The sequence below is a fragment of the Numida meleagris genome, chromosome 4, assembly GCF_002078875.1.
Source record: "Numida meleagris isolate 19003 breed g44 Domestic line chromosome 4, NumMel1.0, whole genome shotgun sequence".
Lineage (NCBI taxonomy): Eukaryota > Metazoa > Chordata > Aves > Galliformes > Numididae > Numida > Numida meleagris.
In genome coordinates, this window is record NC_034412.1 from 79808538 (window position 1) to 79826761 (window position 18224).

At 38.9% G+C, this 18224-nt stretch overlaps 1 protein-coding gene across 2 annotated transcripts in view; it reads right to left on the reverse strand.

Annotated features, from left to right (window-relative positions):
* Positions 1 to 18224, reverse strand: part of RBPJ (recombination signal binding protein for immunoglobulin kappa J region) — a 147652-nt gene that overhangs the window by 89853 nt on the left and 39575 nt on the right. Inside the window, exon 1 of one of the 2 annotated variants that reach the window (XM_021394358.1) lies at positions 5190 to 5319. The exons of the other annotated variant lie outside the window; for it this stretch is intronic. Within the exon in view, the coding sequence (XP_021250033.1) occupies positions 5190 to 5200 (11 nt within the window). The 5' untranslated portion in view covers positions 5201 to 5319. Of the gene's footprint in view, positions 1 to 5189; positions 5320 to 18224 lie in introns of those variants that run through there. 2 annotated transcript variants of the gene reach the window in all.

The following is an 18224-nucleotide window of genomic DNA, read 5'->3' on the forward strand; positions in this document are numbered from 1 at the left end:
TAAAAAGATAAACATTTGCACTGCTTCTTCTGGGTTTGCTTAGTTCTGGACCTATTACTGCCATGGAAAATTCTGGAACATTTGCCTGATTCTGCTAAAGAAGCATCTTAAGGAAAAGGTTAAATAAATCTCATGCCTATGCAATGATTCAGTGGATTTATGATTATAAAACCTAAGCTCACGGAATTTTGAACACAACACAGTTTTTATTTTGCTGGATTAGAAGAGCAGACATTTTATCAACACACAGGAGATTCTGCAAACTTCATTTGATCATACTGCATAATTCCCTTTCCTTTGTGTCAGACTGAATTTCAGTGATTCAGAAAATCTGAAGTGCCATTTTTGGATACAAAATTTGTAAAATACTTTTTTATGTACACATATATCATACACACATGCCTATGTGCCTGCACCCATGTTCCTTTTGCTGTCATTTCACCATTAGATTCCATATAAAAACCAAGGAGGTTTTTTTGGATACTTTTCTAATGGCTTAGAATACCCACTGAGGCTGAAAACAAGCCAGAGTTTCTGGAAATCTAAATCCTCTTATTTTAATAGTTTTTTAAATCCTTGGCGTTTAGCTTTGAACTTTTACCAAGAAAAGTTATATCTTATAAACAATGGCATTTGTTGATTGGATGAAGGACTAGATCAATATTGGTTTTGGCAACTCATTTTGGCTGTATTTGCCTGAAGAAATATGCTGGTTGTGGTGTTAAAAAGTTATGTCAGTTCCTTAACATGTGCCTCTTTGTCTTGGAGCGTTGCCTGAAATTTAGTTTCCAAAGTTACTTCCAGAAGTTAACCTAGAGGCTGGCCTCCTCTGCAAAGGAAGCTACACAAAAAAATACTGGAATATAATCTACTGTTGTTAGCTATCACCATGCATGAAGTAAAATGATTCAAGACAAAAGATTAAAGACACATCATAAAAAAGTGTATTTTTGTTTCACAGAAGCACTGAACCGTAGGCCCCAGCTCTCATTTACACTGATTAAGTCTGATTTACACTGTTCTTGCATTTTAAAAGCATGCTGGAAGTAAATAAGTAGAATGATAGCAACAAGGTTTTAGGTACTATGGGAGTAATCTATCTGACACACAGCAAAATACAAGCCACATGATTTCCGTGAATCTGTTCCTGATTCAAGATCACTGAATGAACAAAGGTCTATCTTTTAGGGAAAACATGCCATTTTGATTTCAAAGTTCCCACTGAGAGGAAATGCAAACTGGCAAATTACTACGATTACATTCAGAATTAACATTTTCATCTTATTTTGATTTGAATTTGTTTAGTTTCAGCTTCTGATCGTTTCAGCCTCTGATACAGCTGCTACAGAAAAGAGTCACTTCGATTTAAAATGTCTGTCTTCAGAGCCAATGGCTCCTCTCAGTATTCTGTACTTTTCAATGTATGGGTTGAAGGATGAGCTGGCTGAATGCCAGAGACAGACAAAATAGTTCCACAACTGGTACAAAGGTACCAACATAGCAGCAGCGTTATCTCTCATGTTTTTATTGTTCCCCTAGGTCTTGCTAAAATAGTTGCACCAACCTGGTGATTTAAAATGGTTGCCTAATTACCAGTTTAAATTTAATAGTGGTTCCGTATCTATCTATCCATCTCCTATATGTGCCCGTAGTTCACCTATATCTCCTGGTGCTTAGCCCACAGCTGCATTCCCAGAAAGCAATCACATTATATTCCAGACTTTCTTTTGCTGTGATAAACAAGACAGGCTCCTTTGTTGTTCTGAAAGAGCAGTTTTCACATTTCACCCAGGTGCCTGCTCTACATGCATAAGTCTGAATTCTCAGATGTGAGGAAACAGATTTTCCACAAAGCATCTTACTAAGAGTTCCAATGAATAACATTAATATTTTCCAATTTTAAAAAAGAAATTCTCTCACCTGATTCATGTTGAGATTACTTATGCCTTTTTGCATTCAGGTCACTTTGTTCCTGTCTGACAAAAGCCTTTTCTTTTTGTTGTTGTTGTAGTCTGATGAGGAAGGCCGCTTTACAACAGAAGTTCATATTGTTTGACCCAGAGGATGGAACTCACACTCTCTGTTTTTAGGCACTTTCAGAAAGTAATTTAGTCTCTCCTGAGAAAGGTGTCCCAAACAGGTGGGATAAATGAGCAGTAAAAGCTCCTATCCCTGTCTGTTAATTACAGATGGCTTTTGATAATGCTGTAGTGGAAAGTATTGCATCAATCAATTATACAAATAAAGCATTATATTTCCCCTCCCACGTTAAAGAACGAAGCCACTTATTGAACATTGCTGTATATTCTGCATTATTTCCAATTTTCCTCTAATAATGTCTAAATGGGTTGTTTGTGGTCTTTTCTGGTCATTACATTTAGCACTGATCCTATATATAGAAATAGAAGAAACTATAGTTCATACATTTGTGATGTCTCTTCCCCCATCCTACTCAGAGTCAAGAATATTTTCTTAATTTTGGACTTCAAAATAATTATTTATTAAGGCAGTACAAAGGAGACAAAACAGCTCCATCCGACGATAGATGAAGTAACTTTTGATTATATATGTAGTAATTTTTCCATTGAGCTGTCCCTTATTAAATGACTTCCCTTTCACTTTAGTGTCAAATTTATGTTTTACCGAAAAAAAGGTGTTTCAGGTTTTTTATTATTGAAAATTATTGCTAATAAAAAATAAGTTATGAATGTCAACCTATTATGATTTAAGGATAACTGTTAACAGTGCAACTTAAACTGTTACACTTCTAATAACCTATGAAGTGACATATTCATTCCTTCTTTTTCCCTACTATCACAACAGTTCTATGTGATTACTTGTGTCAAACTAAAATAGGCTTTGTGCACTATGTGGGTAGTTATCCCTATAATTATTTTGAACAACTTTTTCCATATGGAATTCAAAACTATTTTACAAAAAAAAATATTCAAAAAAAACCATCAAAATTATTCTATTCAGAAAAGGAAGACAGGTAGAAATGGTGTATTTAACAGTTTGCTAGTGTATGTCAGTTTAAGCAAGTGGAATTCAGATAGAATTTAATTATGTATTGGATTTGACTAGTTAAATGTTACTCTGCCAAAAACTAATAAAGAAAATTCAAGGGCAGTAAATATTCTGCAGTTGATTTTGCTTAGTTTTCCTTGATATGGAGAGCATAATTTTGGAAGCCTGCTTTTCTCTCCATTAGGACAACAAGCATCAAGTGATATATGATTTGAGCTGCTCATAGGTTAGTTAGTACCTGCTATAGAGTTTCTTCAAAGATTTTGGAATGACATCTCCCATTCTCCAGTTCTTTAATTATTCCAGAAAACTCCTCCAGTCTACATTCAATTAATGTACGTTTTTCATCACCAAATCCAATAATTTCCAGAAAAGGAGAAAAAATGTTCTAAAAGTAAGTGGCCATTTTCTGTACTCTACAAGAAAATTTTCAGATGCTTTTATAAGCCCGTCCCTTCCTGCAGTCAATGGGAGTGTGCTGTCTGAGTTTTGATCAGTGCTACTTCTGGTGGCAGGATCTGTCATCATTTGAAGTGGTATGTAATAGAAAATACTTGGCACTTTACACTAAGTTCAGTTAGAGATCTGAAATGCTCTAATCCTCTTTTACATGAAATACTGATTCTGAATGAAAGCAGAGACAATTTACTTATTTCTTCAGAATTTGTCTGACATTTGTGGGAGCAAACTGCATCCTGGCATGTCGGTGTCTCTGCCTGTGACTCTAGATGGTCAAATTTGATGATTTGACCCAAAAATAAAATTACAAAGTGCTTTCTCCAATGACCAAAAAGAGATTTGTAACTCTTTTTAGTCTTTATTTCTTTTGCCCATTTGCTCAATCTTAATACATGATAAAAGGATTACTTTACCAAGGGTACTAAAATCAGTCCACACTTCCAGAGAAGCTCTCAGCAGTTCACAGGTGTCTTGTCAATGGTACAGCCATTTCATTGCCAGGCTTCCTGTCTAACGCACAGTGTGTACCTCCCCTGTGCATCTCCACATTTAATGCAACAGCATGGCCAGGGCCACGGCCACACCTCATCTTGCCAAGGCAGTGCCCTCACCTGACCCAGAAACATGAACAGTTCCCTCTGCTTTCATCTCAGTTAGAACAAAGTGAAGCTGTTGGACTTTCTAAAAAAGAACAATTCTTTTCTGTTGAGCTTTTAGGGCTCAGATCTCATTTACTCAGTTATATATTTTTTCATTGGATCAGAAAGCCCTTCTTCATCACATTTTTTTCCTTTCTCAAAGAGCACAATTTGCAGACTTTCCCCCAACTTTGTCATCCACCAATACATAGCTTGAGCTCCTTGAATTTTCTCTATACATTCTCCCATCATTTACCCATTGTTGTACGTCATCTTTGAGTTCTCTCCAATTTTTTTTTTTTTTGAGATAACTCTTGAATGGTAAAAGCAAGAACTGCAGTATTCTAGAAGCTCTTTGAAGCAAGAGGCAAGAGCAGAAACTTTTAGCCAACTCACTTGCTTGTCTTCACAAGTTGATGTTATCCCTACTGATTCCCACCGCTTAGCTCCACCCTCCTGCTCACAGGCAGAAAGCAATCAATGAGATTATCAGTGACCCTCAAGATCCTTATCAAAGGCCCATGAATATAAAACATCATTTCCCAGCCATACAAAAGTTCTGACAGCCTGCATACACACATTCCAGCGAGGTTCAGATGCCTGTGATCTCCTCACCAGCTCCGGGGTGGGACTCACGGGCAAAGAGGGGCCAGCGTACCTGTTGGCCGTGTGCTTGAATTGGACACCTCAAGAGCAGCCACCCTGAGGTGCTCCACAGCACTTGTCCAGAGAGACATTTAGACTTTCCTCAAAGGCCTAGAACTATAGCTATATGGTTCACAGAGAGAAAATACAGCTTCAGAGCAGTCTCCTCATCTTCCAGTGCGAGAACTCTCAAAAATAGTTATGAAGGGCAGGCAAAATATAACTCAATTTAGTAAAAACTGACATAGCTATGCTTTATGGCAGCAGACTTTGATCATTTAATTAATTATTCAATTTTTGCATTTACTTCTCTTTTCTGGAAAGTATTTTGTTAAAAGAGCTAATATAAAGTAAGACAGAAGCAGAATAACAGTGCAGAAAGGTTTAAGAGTGTGTTTAAATAGTACAATAAGCACTTACAAGACTTTCATTTGGCTTGGCTTACAGCATCAGCATGCGACGTTCTTGCAGTGCCCTAAATCCCTGAGCCACAGAACTGCCTTACCCCATCCCTCTGTAATTCCCAAGCAGAGAGGTTTCTGGGCTGAGCTATGGTATTTTCAGCTTGAAGTGGAAAAGGCAAGCTTCCCAGATCTTTCACGTGCAATATACTAACTCTATGTAAAAGAGCAGACTTCCTCATTCATATATGGAGCAGGTTATATTCCTCTTTCACTATGACTGTCAGATCTCTGACATAACCTTGAAAACACACTGTAGAGAAATTCAGACAAATTTTAGAGAAGTCATTTAACTTTTAATGAATACAAAATGCCAGGGACTTGCTTTTAATGACTGAAAGTTTGTTTTAAAAGTGATCTTAGCAAGAGAAGGAAAATGAGTCATGTGGAACATATATCGTGTATGAGGCATCCTACCCACAGAAGGGCAGATGGAATGCAGAGAGGTGATTTGTCTGCAGTTCTAACAGCCTTGAAGAGCTTTTTCCTCCCTACCTTGCAGGACAGTATATTTCTTTGTTTATGTACAGAAGCAATCATTACATCTATGCAAACCTCTACCTGAGTGGGCTACTCAGCATATGACTCGTATGACTGCTCTGAATGGGATTGCCAGTGTGATCTACTGATAGAAACATATTCAATCGTAAAGAGACAAGGATAGATCTTAACAGAGGATGCCTCCCATCTCACATCCTGCTCTGGCAGCGACAGAAAAAGGAAGTGGCTAGATTGCTCCTGACCCAGCCAGCTTACTGCTGTGTTTGAAGCCTGCAGCACGCAGCCCCAGCATCGGCTGTGACAGCTGTCTGTCCCCTCCTCACCACTCCTCTGGGATGCTGCACTTTTCAAACATGGATGTGACAGGGAGGAGCAAGAGAGCATCAATGCAAGGCAATGGATAAAATTATGAAATCACATGGCCACTTGACAAAATTTACAGGGTTGTAAGAAAGACAGTTCTGAGATGCTAGACAGGTCTAGTGTCCTTTACAAGAAACACCCACGTGCCTTTCTGTCTTGCAACATTTTCCCCTTTACATGTGTGTCAGGCAGGAGGAGGCTATTGCTGCTCTCGTTTTACTTCCAAAGAACAGGGACTCAGTGATGTTAACAGAACAGCAGGCACTGGGAAAACAACAGCCATGACTGTGCAGTTAGTCAGCCCTTCAGGAAGCAACCTCTGCCTTGCCAATGAGATGATCCTGTTTCCAAAGACTGCTCGCTTGGGGACTTTCTTTTAGTGCTTGAAATTTGGCCTTAGAAATTATCGTTGTTTTAAAAAGTCGAGAGTTGATGTGGTCATAGTGTGTAAAGGTAACCAATGGAATGAAACGGATCATCCTAAAGTACCAAAGATTAGCAGAAGTCAGGATGGAGCAAGTGATTGTACCCACATTTGCTTGCCAAATTGACCCCCAGACTGCTGAACCATGCTTTGTTCTGCTGATGGCAATAGAAAGTCTCGCTCACATGAAAAAGCTTTGACTTGGGCTCTTGGGTATGTCAATGGTTCCACTGAAACTATACTGCTGATTTCATAAGCTATTTATTTCCTGTGAATACCTCGGAAAAATTCTTAGAAGAGACTTAAATGAAGGTAGTATTGTAACTTGGCAACATCGCTTCTAAATTCATTACTGCTCATTTTCTGTTTTCCTTTGCGGAGCTCTGGTGCCTGTCATCAATAGTCAAGGGGAAAGATAGGGCTGTTTTGTTTTATTCTGATTCTACAGAACAAAATCCTATTGGCTTCAGTGTTTGGCCCTAAAAAATTATTGAATTTCCCCTAGGAAGCTGCAACTTTTAAATATTCTGCGTTGATGCATTTTTAAGTCTGCCCAGATGTAATACGCTTACACGAATTAGCCTCACTTTTTGAGTACCTGGAACAGAAAGATTTTCTAATTAAAGAAGATGTATTCTGTATTCATCTTTTCTATTGTGATTCAAGCCATATGATCAGTTTATTTTTCTTAAGTCATGGATTGCAGAGATCATTTAGCCATGGTGATTTAACACAGTGCCATGCTGTGTTTGTACAGAAACATCGCAGAAGGGAGATTCCAATGGGATTTTAGCAACCCCTTCCCAACACAAGAATTTTGAATAAAATTACTTGGCCTTAGGCAAAAGAATTTCCTTTTGGCAGTTTTTCTCTCCAAAGAAAACACAAAAAGTGGAAGTTATATAGTGATGTTAATAGAGTTTTGTTGCAGTAAGAGAAAAAGTGGTATTCTCAACAGCATAGATACAGCAGCAGCTGACGGACAGCTTCTCTGCTGGACCTTCCCTTTATTCAGCCTCTTTCCTGGATTCAGGTCTTCACAGAGCTAATCCCTCGCTTGGACCATGCCTGCCCATCCCATTTCCTTTTCTTAGAATCCTCCATATCAGATGAAGGAGGGCAGAGAGCAAGGAATGAGGTCAATGCTGAGATTTTACTATTTTAAGTGCTAGTTACTAAGGAAATGCTTGCAAATATTAGGGTTTGCTTTGTGTTAAGTTCTAACGGAAATAAAAAGATGAAGACTGAACAATTCTGTGAAAAAGCCACAAGAAAAAAGAACCCAGAACAGCCACCCATACTTCTGCTTGGCTGCCATCTGAATGGTGTAGGAACACCAGGACACAGCAAGTCTGTTTCGCACACTTACTAGAGCCAGGGAAAAAATGTTTTCTTAGAAAACATGTCAGAATAATGCCCTGTCTGCTACAGGTTTTCTGGTTTGCTTTCTTTTCCTGTGTTCTCTTTCCATTTCATCTTCCCTGGTGAAAGAAAAGAGCAAAAAGGAGCAAATATTTTTCAGTCTTAAAAAGAAAACTGAAAGAATGATTTTTTTTTCCCCAAGAGATGTACATTTTCCTACTGAAAAAAAGTTCTTCATGAATAATACCAGTCAGCTCCTGCCACTATCTGCATTCATGGCCACTGATGTGGGCACTGATTATGACTTCACTGTCTACAGTCATACCATACCATACCATACCATACCATACCATACCATACCATACCATACCATACCATACCATACCATAACATAACATAACATAACATAACATAACATACTGGTTAACAAACCCGCAGCCTCATGTGCTGACTTGGTTTAAGTTTTCCTTGGAAGACAAACTCCCAGGTCTCCCTCTCTGTCTGCTGGCCTCAGTACTTCCAGATGAGACAAGTCTCTGCCTGAGTCCCACTAGAGGAGATCCCTAGGCAGGATAGACTTTGGCTATCTTCCCTTCACTAATATTCCTAAGTCTTTATCAAAACTTCTACATAAAATCAACTTTAATTGGGCATTGGCCAACTCTGGGAAACTGATGAAAAATGAATCTTTGAAAAATCCAAATTAACTGTGGGAAACAACTTGATTTCATCCTGTATTTTATGGATGTCCTTGAGATATTTAAATTATTAAATCTAAACAATTCAGGTATCATTTTTTTCTCTGACTGCAAAGTTATTATACTCTTGGTACAAATATCAGATTGGAAGTATGTTGTAAAAGCACCCAGCACACATGCCATCCTGCAAGAAATCCCACTGTAGAAAATTAATTTTTTCAAGGAAACTAAAAACCTATATCAATTGGAAGTAAATATAATTTTATAATTACATTTTTATTTGAAACTTTAATTATCTTTGTGAAGAATTCATCTCAAATCTGTTTCATATGAACTAGACTTGTCTGGGTAGTCTCTTTTTAGCTCTTAAGATAGCAGACAACACAATCCGATCTCACTTTGGAAATTTCCCAATTTTCCAGTATTTTCTAAATGTTTACTGAAATGGTGCATCTAAGCGGCATTGAGACTGTTCTTCGCACCCCACTTCTTTCTGATTCCTCTTGCATTATCAATTCTTAGTGACTTATTTCTTTTTCTATCACACAGGATGGAGACCTGTCACTTCTCACTTGCTAACACCTACATCACCTGTACATGAATGAACTGCCCCTTACTTTCAACTTATCCATACAATATAGTTTGGTTAAACTGAAGGGGATCTTTTATCACCAATAACCTAATTTAAGAGTTCCCTCCCTTCACTGTGCATTTGTTGCTCCCTTGGGTTGTGCAAGTATAGGGTTAAAATGTGAAGCTAGTCATAAAATGATCCAAGAGCAAAATATCCTGACTGTATTATGGTGCTGAGTGATGTAGCCCATTAGATACACAGGTACACAGATACATTGCTGTGACAGGGCGATAAATAATCCTTTGGTTGTAAATAACCTGTAAATATACCAGATCAACAAGCCTGTTGATTTGGAATTTAATGTTTGAAGATTTCCTGCCACATGCCTACCATGTGTCAGACTAACGCTCCAGCTCTAGAGAGTGGCAAGTCACACTGAAGGCAGCTACGCAGTTCTGTGTCAGGCAGTGTGGTGCTGTTTCCCATCCATCTGGGGCAATATGCATTCCTGCTCCGCTACAAGTACAGAACAGAATTATCTCTAACTAATCCATTTATTCTTTTGACTTCCCTTTATCATCTCTGCACATTGACTTGTAACTTGGTCTTGTTTCCTTTTACTTCTTCTTTATGCTGTACATGGAAAAAGCAGCAGTAGATTCTTAAATAGTATAATTTTAATTAACAATTCTCATGTTAATTTTCTGTTCCTAATTAACTATGCTTAGGAACTGCTTTCAGCTTTGGAGAATTGGCTTGCTGTTTTTCTTCAACCATATCATGCCTCATTCTAATTGCATAAGGTAACAAAATCACAGAGCACTCTTCCTCTGTTAGGTGGAGCTCCTATTTTAAGTCATCCTCTCCTGGGTGCAAGACTTTCTGTATTTAAAAGTTGGCTCTTATTTTTAGAATCTCTTTTAGAGTACTGCATTATATATCCAGCAAATACAAGTTGAAGGCATGTAAGATGATTCTATCCTCTTCTTAATGCTACCAAATTACTTTCCCGCCAGCTGCATAAAAGGGCTGACCAGTCTGTAAATGGTCATCACTAGTTCCTCTTTCAGAACGTGGCAGATGTGGGCCACGTGTGTAGATGAGGCTCAACGGTTGCTGGTCCATGGCTTTAGCATAATGCACTGTTCTGTCTGCAATGTGCAGCAGCTCCTTGCCCCACTCCACCTGCCTGGACCAACCTGCCTCCCACAGGGCTTGTGCTCCAGCCATGGGCTCATGGCACTGCAGCCATACAAGTGCTGTTTTGTTAGTGGTACACATGGCAGCACTCAGAAGAGCAAGAGAGCAGATTTGAAATGTGATTTAATATGAGTAACTGAACCAGAGGACACTGCAGAGAAATGGAGCTGGAAGGGAAGCCAACATATTTCAGAGAACACAGGCATGACTCAGAGTCACAGGACTATGAATGCTCAAAGTTCAAGTGTCTTAAACTAAATATGAAAGACTACCAGCTTTTCCATTCATCTCCTCATTTTGTCTTTCTTTGGACCACTGTTTATAGTAGTTTTTTCATCAACTACAGGGAACACAAGATGAACTGGAAAATAAAAAAGTGGCTTGCAAAACACTACTTTTCTACCTTTCATACTGTAGTATTATTTGCAACAGGTTGATCCTTTGCACCTTGAAGAAGTCACACACACTAGAGGATGACCATTCCATTTCAGAGTTCATTGCATTACTGAGGTGGTGCAATAAAACCCAGCATTAAACTTTGAAGAACTTGAGACAACTTTGGAAAGTATCACTTCTGATCAGAAGACTTCCTAGTCTATGTTTGAACTACAACATAAATGGCTAATTAAAATTTGAACTTAAGCTTTCTTCCCTCCTTCTACATTCCCCCTCCTCCTAGCACTGCAATTTACAGAAGCAAAAAGAGGAAATCTGATGATTACATTTTTCCAATTGTAGAACAATTTTTGCTTAGTGTTCCCCGCAGTGTTCTTCGCATAATGTTCTCGTTTCTTATTCCATTTGCGCATGGCAGAAGGAAGAAGTGATTGCTACATGACCTCAGTGTGCCCATGCCATATTTTACCCAGACAGCAAGTGAAGGCTGAGGACCCAGCTTTGTGGCTTTTGGTGAAGGTCCCAGGAGGTGCCCTGTGCCCAGGCTGACCTCAGTGCCACCCCACGATCACATGAATACTGGATAGCATCACATAACTGATCCCCCTGAGACTGCAGGGAGAATATATTGTTCACTTACTTCTGATTGTTATAAATCTTTAAGGAGACAGGCACATTGTATAATAACACTTCCATGGTGATTTCCATTAAATGATCTCAATAGATTTGTAAAGGCATATTTGTGAGAGAAATACCCTTTTAGAAACTGGTAGTTACCTATACTGGAAGAAGCCCTATGACTGCTAGCATATCAATGTTCAGTGGTTCTCTCTGATAGTAGACAACATCACATTTTTCAGATGATTACTAAATCCTTACAAAATAATATTTTATTTATTTTTAAGGGAAACTATTAGTTGTTAAATCACTGGTCCAAAATATCTGACCTAGTGTGTGGCAGCCCTGCCCATGGCAGTGGAGCTGGAACTAGATAATCTTTGAGGTCCCTTCCAACCCAAGACATTCTGTTATTCTATAATTCTATGAAGATATATTGCTTGGGCATATCACTCTCCAAATAACAAATGTCTCTTCTGCCTGTTGTATAGGACAGTGTATAACTGGGAAATATTGTAGATAACAAGGCTGAAGAGGTTCAGAGAAAACAGGCTTACCGAATGAAGTGCTGTGTGAGATTTCATTTGAGAAATGAGAAGGATGGCCCCAGACTGATGAGCAGGAAATATCACCTACTTGGTGAACAACAAGAAGAAAGCTTAATCCTCCTTTGTGAGCATAATTTTAAATTGAGAAGGCTGGAAGGAAGGAGGTTTACCATCATGGCCAAAAATGCCCACCTTCTGCTGGTACTTGAGGATCCTTTATGACACTGTAGTACTTTAAGTCTCCTAATCCTAAGAGATTACACGGGCAGACAGAGTCAGTGGGAAGGATACAAAAGATTATCTCATTTCTACTACCTCCTGTCAGCTTCTGAATGAAATCCAGCATGTGAGGCTCACGTTCCTGTTCTCAGCCTCTGCCTTGTATCTCTCTCTCTTTTCCCATCTGCACTTTAGTTAATCTTTCTCTATTTCTGCCATCTGTTTAGTCAGTCTGTCCTACACTTTCTTTTGGAACACTCTGCATGCCTGCAACCAGAAAGATAACCAAGAGTGCTGGCTTTGATAGACCAACTCTAGAGTAAGCTTGCCAAGTCTCGGAGTGGCTGATAAGACTTTCAGCTACGTTTTTCTTTCTTTTCTTCCCCAGGAAACAGTGAGTGTGCCGTGTGTAGCTTCCAGTAATCATAATGGACTTGGAAAGCCGGTTCCCCATACCTGGGAGAAAGCCAAGGCTGTTCTCATATCTTGGTCTCTCCATTCATTGTTCATCTGGAGAAGCTATTCTTTCAATTTTTGGTGAATTGAAATTACAAAGTTTGATTGCAACAACAAAATGACACTTCTAACAAAAAGATCTGCCAGAACACTCCTGATGTTCTATAGAAGAGTGCCCAAATATACTGCTATACAATTTGGTATTGTATAATTATTTTGAAAGAAGCAGCCTCCTGATTTTTCCTTCACTACAGTTGCACTGAAGGCAGAACTCCAGTCTCAATGCTTAAGAATCACGTCTTTTATCCTACAACTTTGAAGACAGAACATCTGTAGGGAAACAAATTGACAACACAATATTTAAGAAACCTGAAGTGTACAACAAAAGAAACACATAAATTAAAATTAGACATAATTTTTTTCTGAACCCCTACATTTTTCTGCAATGTTACTTGTATGTTAATGTCTTAAACGCATTACCTAGCATAGAAAAAAAAATATTACAAACAACTGAAGTGTAGACAAAGTTTGAGCCAGAGACAATAAAATGAGGTCTTACTGTAGCTGATCTGACAAAGCAGTGGACCTGCCTCTGACAACTGAAAACATACTCTCAGCTCCACAGGGACATGCTTTAAATCAGTGTAAAACAGAACAGCCACTAAGAATATGGCTCAAACCCTCGATGCACCTAATACTTATTTTCCCACCTTTGTACCTTTTCTGTATGGTCCTTTCCCACACAGACAAATGACAGGACAGCTTTAGTTCAATTTGCTCCTTGGCCCTGTTCACCGTGAGGTCTCCCAAGCACACGTGACAGGAGCAAAGGATGCAGCAGAGCTGGGAAAGGAGTGAGAAACCTGGTAGCTTCTCCAGTCAAGGTCACCGGAAGCTGCAAATTTCCCCAGCTAAGCTAGTCTATGGGGAGGCCTATTTTTTATGTCAATTACCCCTCTGAGTATTCAGTCCAACAGAAAGGAAGCATATTGGGACCATCCTGAGAAAACCTATTTTCCTGAAACGTAGCAGATGGCCATGAACTCTGTAAGAGGTGCTTGGCACTGGACAGCCCCAGGCTGCGTTTTATCAAAGGTAACCTGTCTGGCACACACAACGGCAGTGTCTGATGCACAGCACAACACTGCACTTCATTCTCCCAGCAGAATTTGGAAGATTCACTTAGCTGTTATTTCTCCAGCTATTGTGAGTGGGAGTCACTTCTCAGTGGAGAAAAACAGACTGCTTTATTGACTAAACATTACTGTTCCTCTGAAAAAACACACACACAAGATGCAGATGAACTGTTAAGTAATTTCCAATAGTTTGAAATACTTATATTCATGCTTGTACACATTTTTCATCAGAATACATTTTGCACTCATTAACAAACATGCTATTCCATTTAAGTCAAATGGAGCTTCTCTAGTGTCTCTTAGAACAGATTTGGAGCCAAGATATGTATCTTATTCAGTTCATTAGACTCTCCTATACTGTAAATTAAATAAGCAAGTATGTCACTAAATCTGTTCAGCATTAAAAAGATACAAAATGTATTTTTCTTCTTCCAACCAAATAGTTTTCTTCAAATCTGAAACAGATGGAAACACAGTGAGTTATCTTAGATGAGTTCATCTGGACTTCTGAATGGAATGTCCGACATTTGGTCACACATCTTGAGATGTGAACTAGGGTCTAAACAGGGAAATTTTTATCATCTTATGTTTACTCTTGTGGATAGGCTCATTAGCTTCAGAGGACAACAAGTAAAACAAATGACACACACAGCAAAAGCATGTGAGATAAGTATAAATTCTCTTGAGTGTAATTCACACTCCCAAAGACAATTGTACCCCAGAAGTCCAACAAACAGAGTAAATGGAAACTCAGTATGAAAGTTAGTTAAAAGTCTGGAGCAAATCATTACTCTATGTCTTCCATTAAAACCCGCTTTTCTTGTCTGGAAGATTAATATTTCTGGGGACACACCGATTTACAAGTCTTTTATGGAATGAAATGTAGTGTTGTCATTTGACTAATTAAAAAAAGAAAAAAAGCTGGAATACAAAATATTCCTTTTCATACTCATGGAAAAAATATGAGGGGATTTTACAAATGTAGAGTGGCCAAAATGAAATTTCTTTGTTTACAGGATTAAAAACACTTTCAATGAGAAATCACTCCCACATGGCAGTGCTACCAGGATCAGCTGCAGAATAATATTCCATTGTCAGATACACTGAATACTGCAATGAAACTGCTCCTGTGTTGAAAAAGTCCTCGTTCTGTATTAGCCTAATCAGGCTGATCTTGCCTTACTGAAGCTCAGGAGAGCTTTGCCATTGATTTCACTGATGCCAGAATTTTACCTCTAGTCAAGAGCCTGAATACGAAATGTTCTGAGCTCCTGGGTCTTCAGAAATGTAAACAAGACTTGTAAGTACTTAGTAACTTCTCTGCGGTACACACATCTGATTTTTAGACTGGTGAGGGCTGCTTCAGGCTAATTTTCTGGCATTCTTGATAAGATAAATCAGCATACTTGGAACTCCTCTCCATGAGAATTAAGCTGCTTCTAATTCTTAGACTGAACAGGTTTGGTTCTTTACACTGCATTGAAGTGGGGCCAGCATACTTCTAATGTGCAACCCTCCTGATTCCCACGAGCAAGTTAGAAGAGTCTATTCTGTGGCAATGAAGAACAGAAAATCTGCCTGAGAAAGATTTAGGACACATCTGGCAGAAACTGTCCTCAAACTTTATTATACTGGGTTTTTTCTTGTTTGCTTTTAAACACTTTTTATCACAGTCCGAGAACTGGGATTCACTTCATTACCCAAACATCGCAGAAATTCCATCAAAAAGAATTCTAAACAGAATGAGTTGACTTTATTGTTCCTATGATTCCGCTGCAGTTTGCTAAGTATTTTGTGTTTATTCTTTCTCGCATTTGGAAGGAGGACAGTGAAAATAGCTGCGTTTAAACAATCTTCAGGTTCATAAGACAACTCTCTTTCCTGGAGAATTCAGAGTTTTTGTGGTTTGCTTTTTAATCAAAATCAGAGACCCAAGATCTCATTTATATTGGCTAAATTTTACTTTATTCTTTTTGCCTAATATTTCTTCTTGGCTGGCCCTGCACCTTCAGCCATGTGTAGCCAAGAGGAATCACCAGGAACGGAGACTCAAATGGAATTTAAATGGTCTAAATCTGGGTCTTGGTGTCTTCTTTACGTGACTTTCTGGTTTTGATATCCCTGAAGTGTTTGACAGAATCTTAAGGGTTCGTGGACCGAGATCTAGGTTATTACTTGAACAAGCAGAAGATATTCTGAAACATAAATGAATTTGCACATGAATGCAAATGGGAATTTATTCAGTGAAAATTTCTCTGACATCAGAAAGAATGAAAAATAGCAGGATTTTTTTTTAAAAAAAGGGAAAAAGGGAAAAAGAATTGTACTTACTGGAGCTGTGGGAGTTGTGGACATTCTCCGGATAATTAGTTACACATGTTTTAGTTGTGCTCTAGGGTAAAATAAGTTCTGGGATGAGGTAATAAATAAATTAAATGTGGTTTTGGAAATAGCTGTTCCTAACTACCCAAAATGTCCACTGCTAGAAAAAACTTGGATGCAGCCAACTTTGGAAATCTGAAAGGACCACAGAAACAATTTTTGTAAGAGCAGCAATGCTGCAAAGAAGACACCACAAAACCTGAAGTCAGCTCATCTTGGATGCTGCTGATTGGTGCACTGAGCTAATCTAATTGATGCATTTTGGAAAAATTTGTTTGAAATGAGATATATAATAATGCACCCCCATATGAAATCATCAATTTTCGTAACACCAACTCAAATACCAGCTGCATCTTTTGTTTACATGGCTGAATTCTATGAACACTGAATTGCTTTCCACCACCATCATCCTCTTTTATTCCTTTTCACTTTTTAGGGTAGAAAATGAAAGTGCTATTAGCTCCACTTATCATGTCATATGTTCATTCCCTGATCGGTCCTGTTAATCAGTTTGCTTTGCTGTACCTCTAGAGTGATCTTTTAAGTGTTGTGGATTAGATTCAGATTAGATTCTGTCCTGTTGCTGTGCTGAAACGTAAAATCTGCTTGACCCAGCCATTCTGAGAAGACAGATTTTAAGACCTTCACTATTCACAAGAGATGGCTTAGACCTAATTTCCATTTTCAGTGGGTTTGTCAGCATGCTGGGACTTTGTCTTGTAAGGTATAGAGCTAACACTGAATTGACCCATGTTTCCCAAGGTTTTGATAACTTGCATAGTGATTTCCTTTCTCACAACACAGGTGATTAACTTTATAACATATTGGTTTTGGGCCCCTCACTACAAGGAAGACACTGAGGCCCAGGAACCTGTTCAGAGAAGGGCAGCGAAGCTGGTGAGGGGTCTGGAGCACAGGCCTTATGTGGGGCGACTGAGGGAGCTGGGGTTGTTCAGTCTGGAGAAGAGGAGGCTCAGTGGAGACCTTATTTCTCTCGTCAACTACCTGAGGTTGGGGTGAGGTGGGAGCTGGCCTCTTCTCCCATGTAACTAGCAACAGGACTAGAGGGAATGGCCCCAAGTTGCAGCAGGAGAGATTCAGGTTGGATGATAGGAAATACTTCTCCAAGAGAGTGGTCAGGTGCTGGAATGAGCTGCCCAGGGAGGTGGTGGAGTCACCATCCCTTCTGGTGTTCAAGAAACGCTTTGATGTTGTACTGAGGGACATGGTTTAGTGGGAAATATTGGTGATAGGTGGGCGGTTGGACTGGATGATCTTAGAGGTCTTTTCCAACTTTGGTGATTCTATGATTCTAGGACTCTATGTTCATCAGGCTTTCCAGAGGATTTCATACAGATCCCACCACTTCAATAGCATTAACACTTAATAGTATTAATACTTAATCTACAGGGTCATTTTCTATCTATCTTGTTCCTTAAGTGACTACTAACAGAAGAATTTTTCAGATAGACATTGCTCAGTTCCTTAGTACCCTGCCATTAATATAGTCACAGAGGAGTAGTGGTGAACATCTACCGCATGAAGTTAGCAGAAACTTACTCGTCTTCCCGTATCTGCATATACCTAAATAAGGCCAATAACAGAATCCAGCTGATGCATTTCACTCAGGAGTCAGGTTCTCACTCATCTAGGTAACTCACATGAGAGATGGAACCTCTCTTTGAGATGTCCAAGAAATAAAAGAAGTACCCAAGCAACATGAAAAATTTGGTACTTAACTGAAATCTTGAAGGCAGAGAGTATCTTTACAGACAAAAGATAGCATGGGACTGCTCAGAACAGAAATTCTGTATTGTCAACATAACAATAGTAAAGATGAATACTGGCGTACAAAACTAGCAGAGTTACTCTGATCAGAGACAACAGACCTCACACAGAGAGCTTAATCAATTTTGCTTGGCTACTTACCTCATCTGAAAAGTGTTTTGGCTGTGGTAGAACTTTATTTCAAACTAACTCTAAACCACAGCTTTTACCCTCCTCTTGTCATGAAATCAAATACTATGATTTTACCTAGCGTTATTTACCATGTTTATTCAAACCTCATGAACACACACTCAGCAGAGGAGAAAGAGAAGATGGGATTTATGGATAGC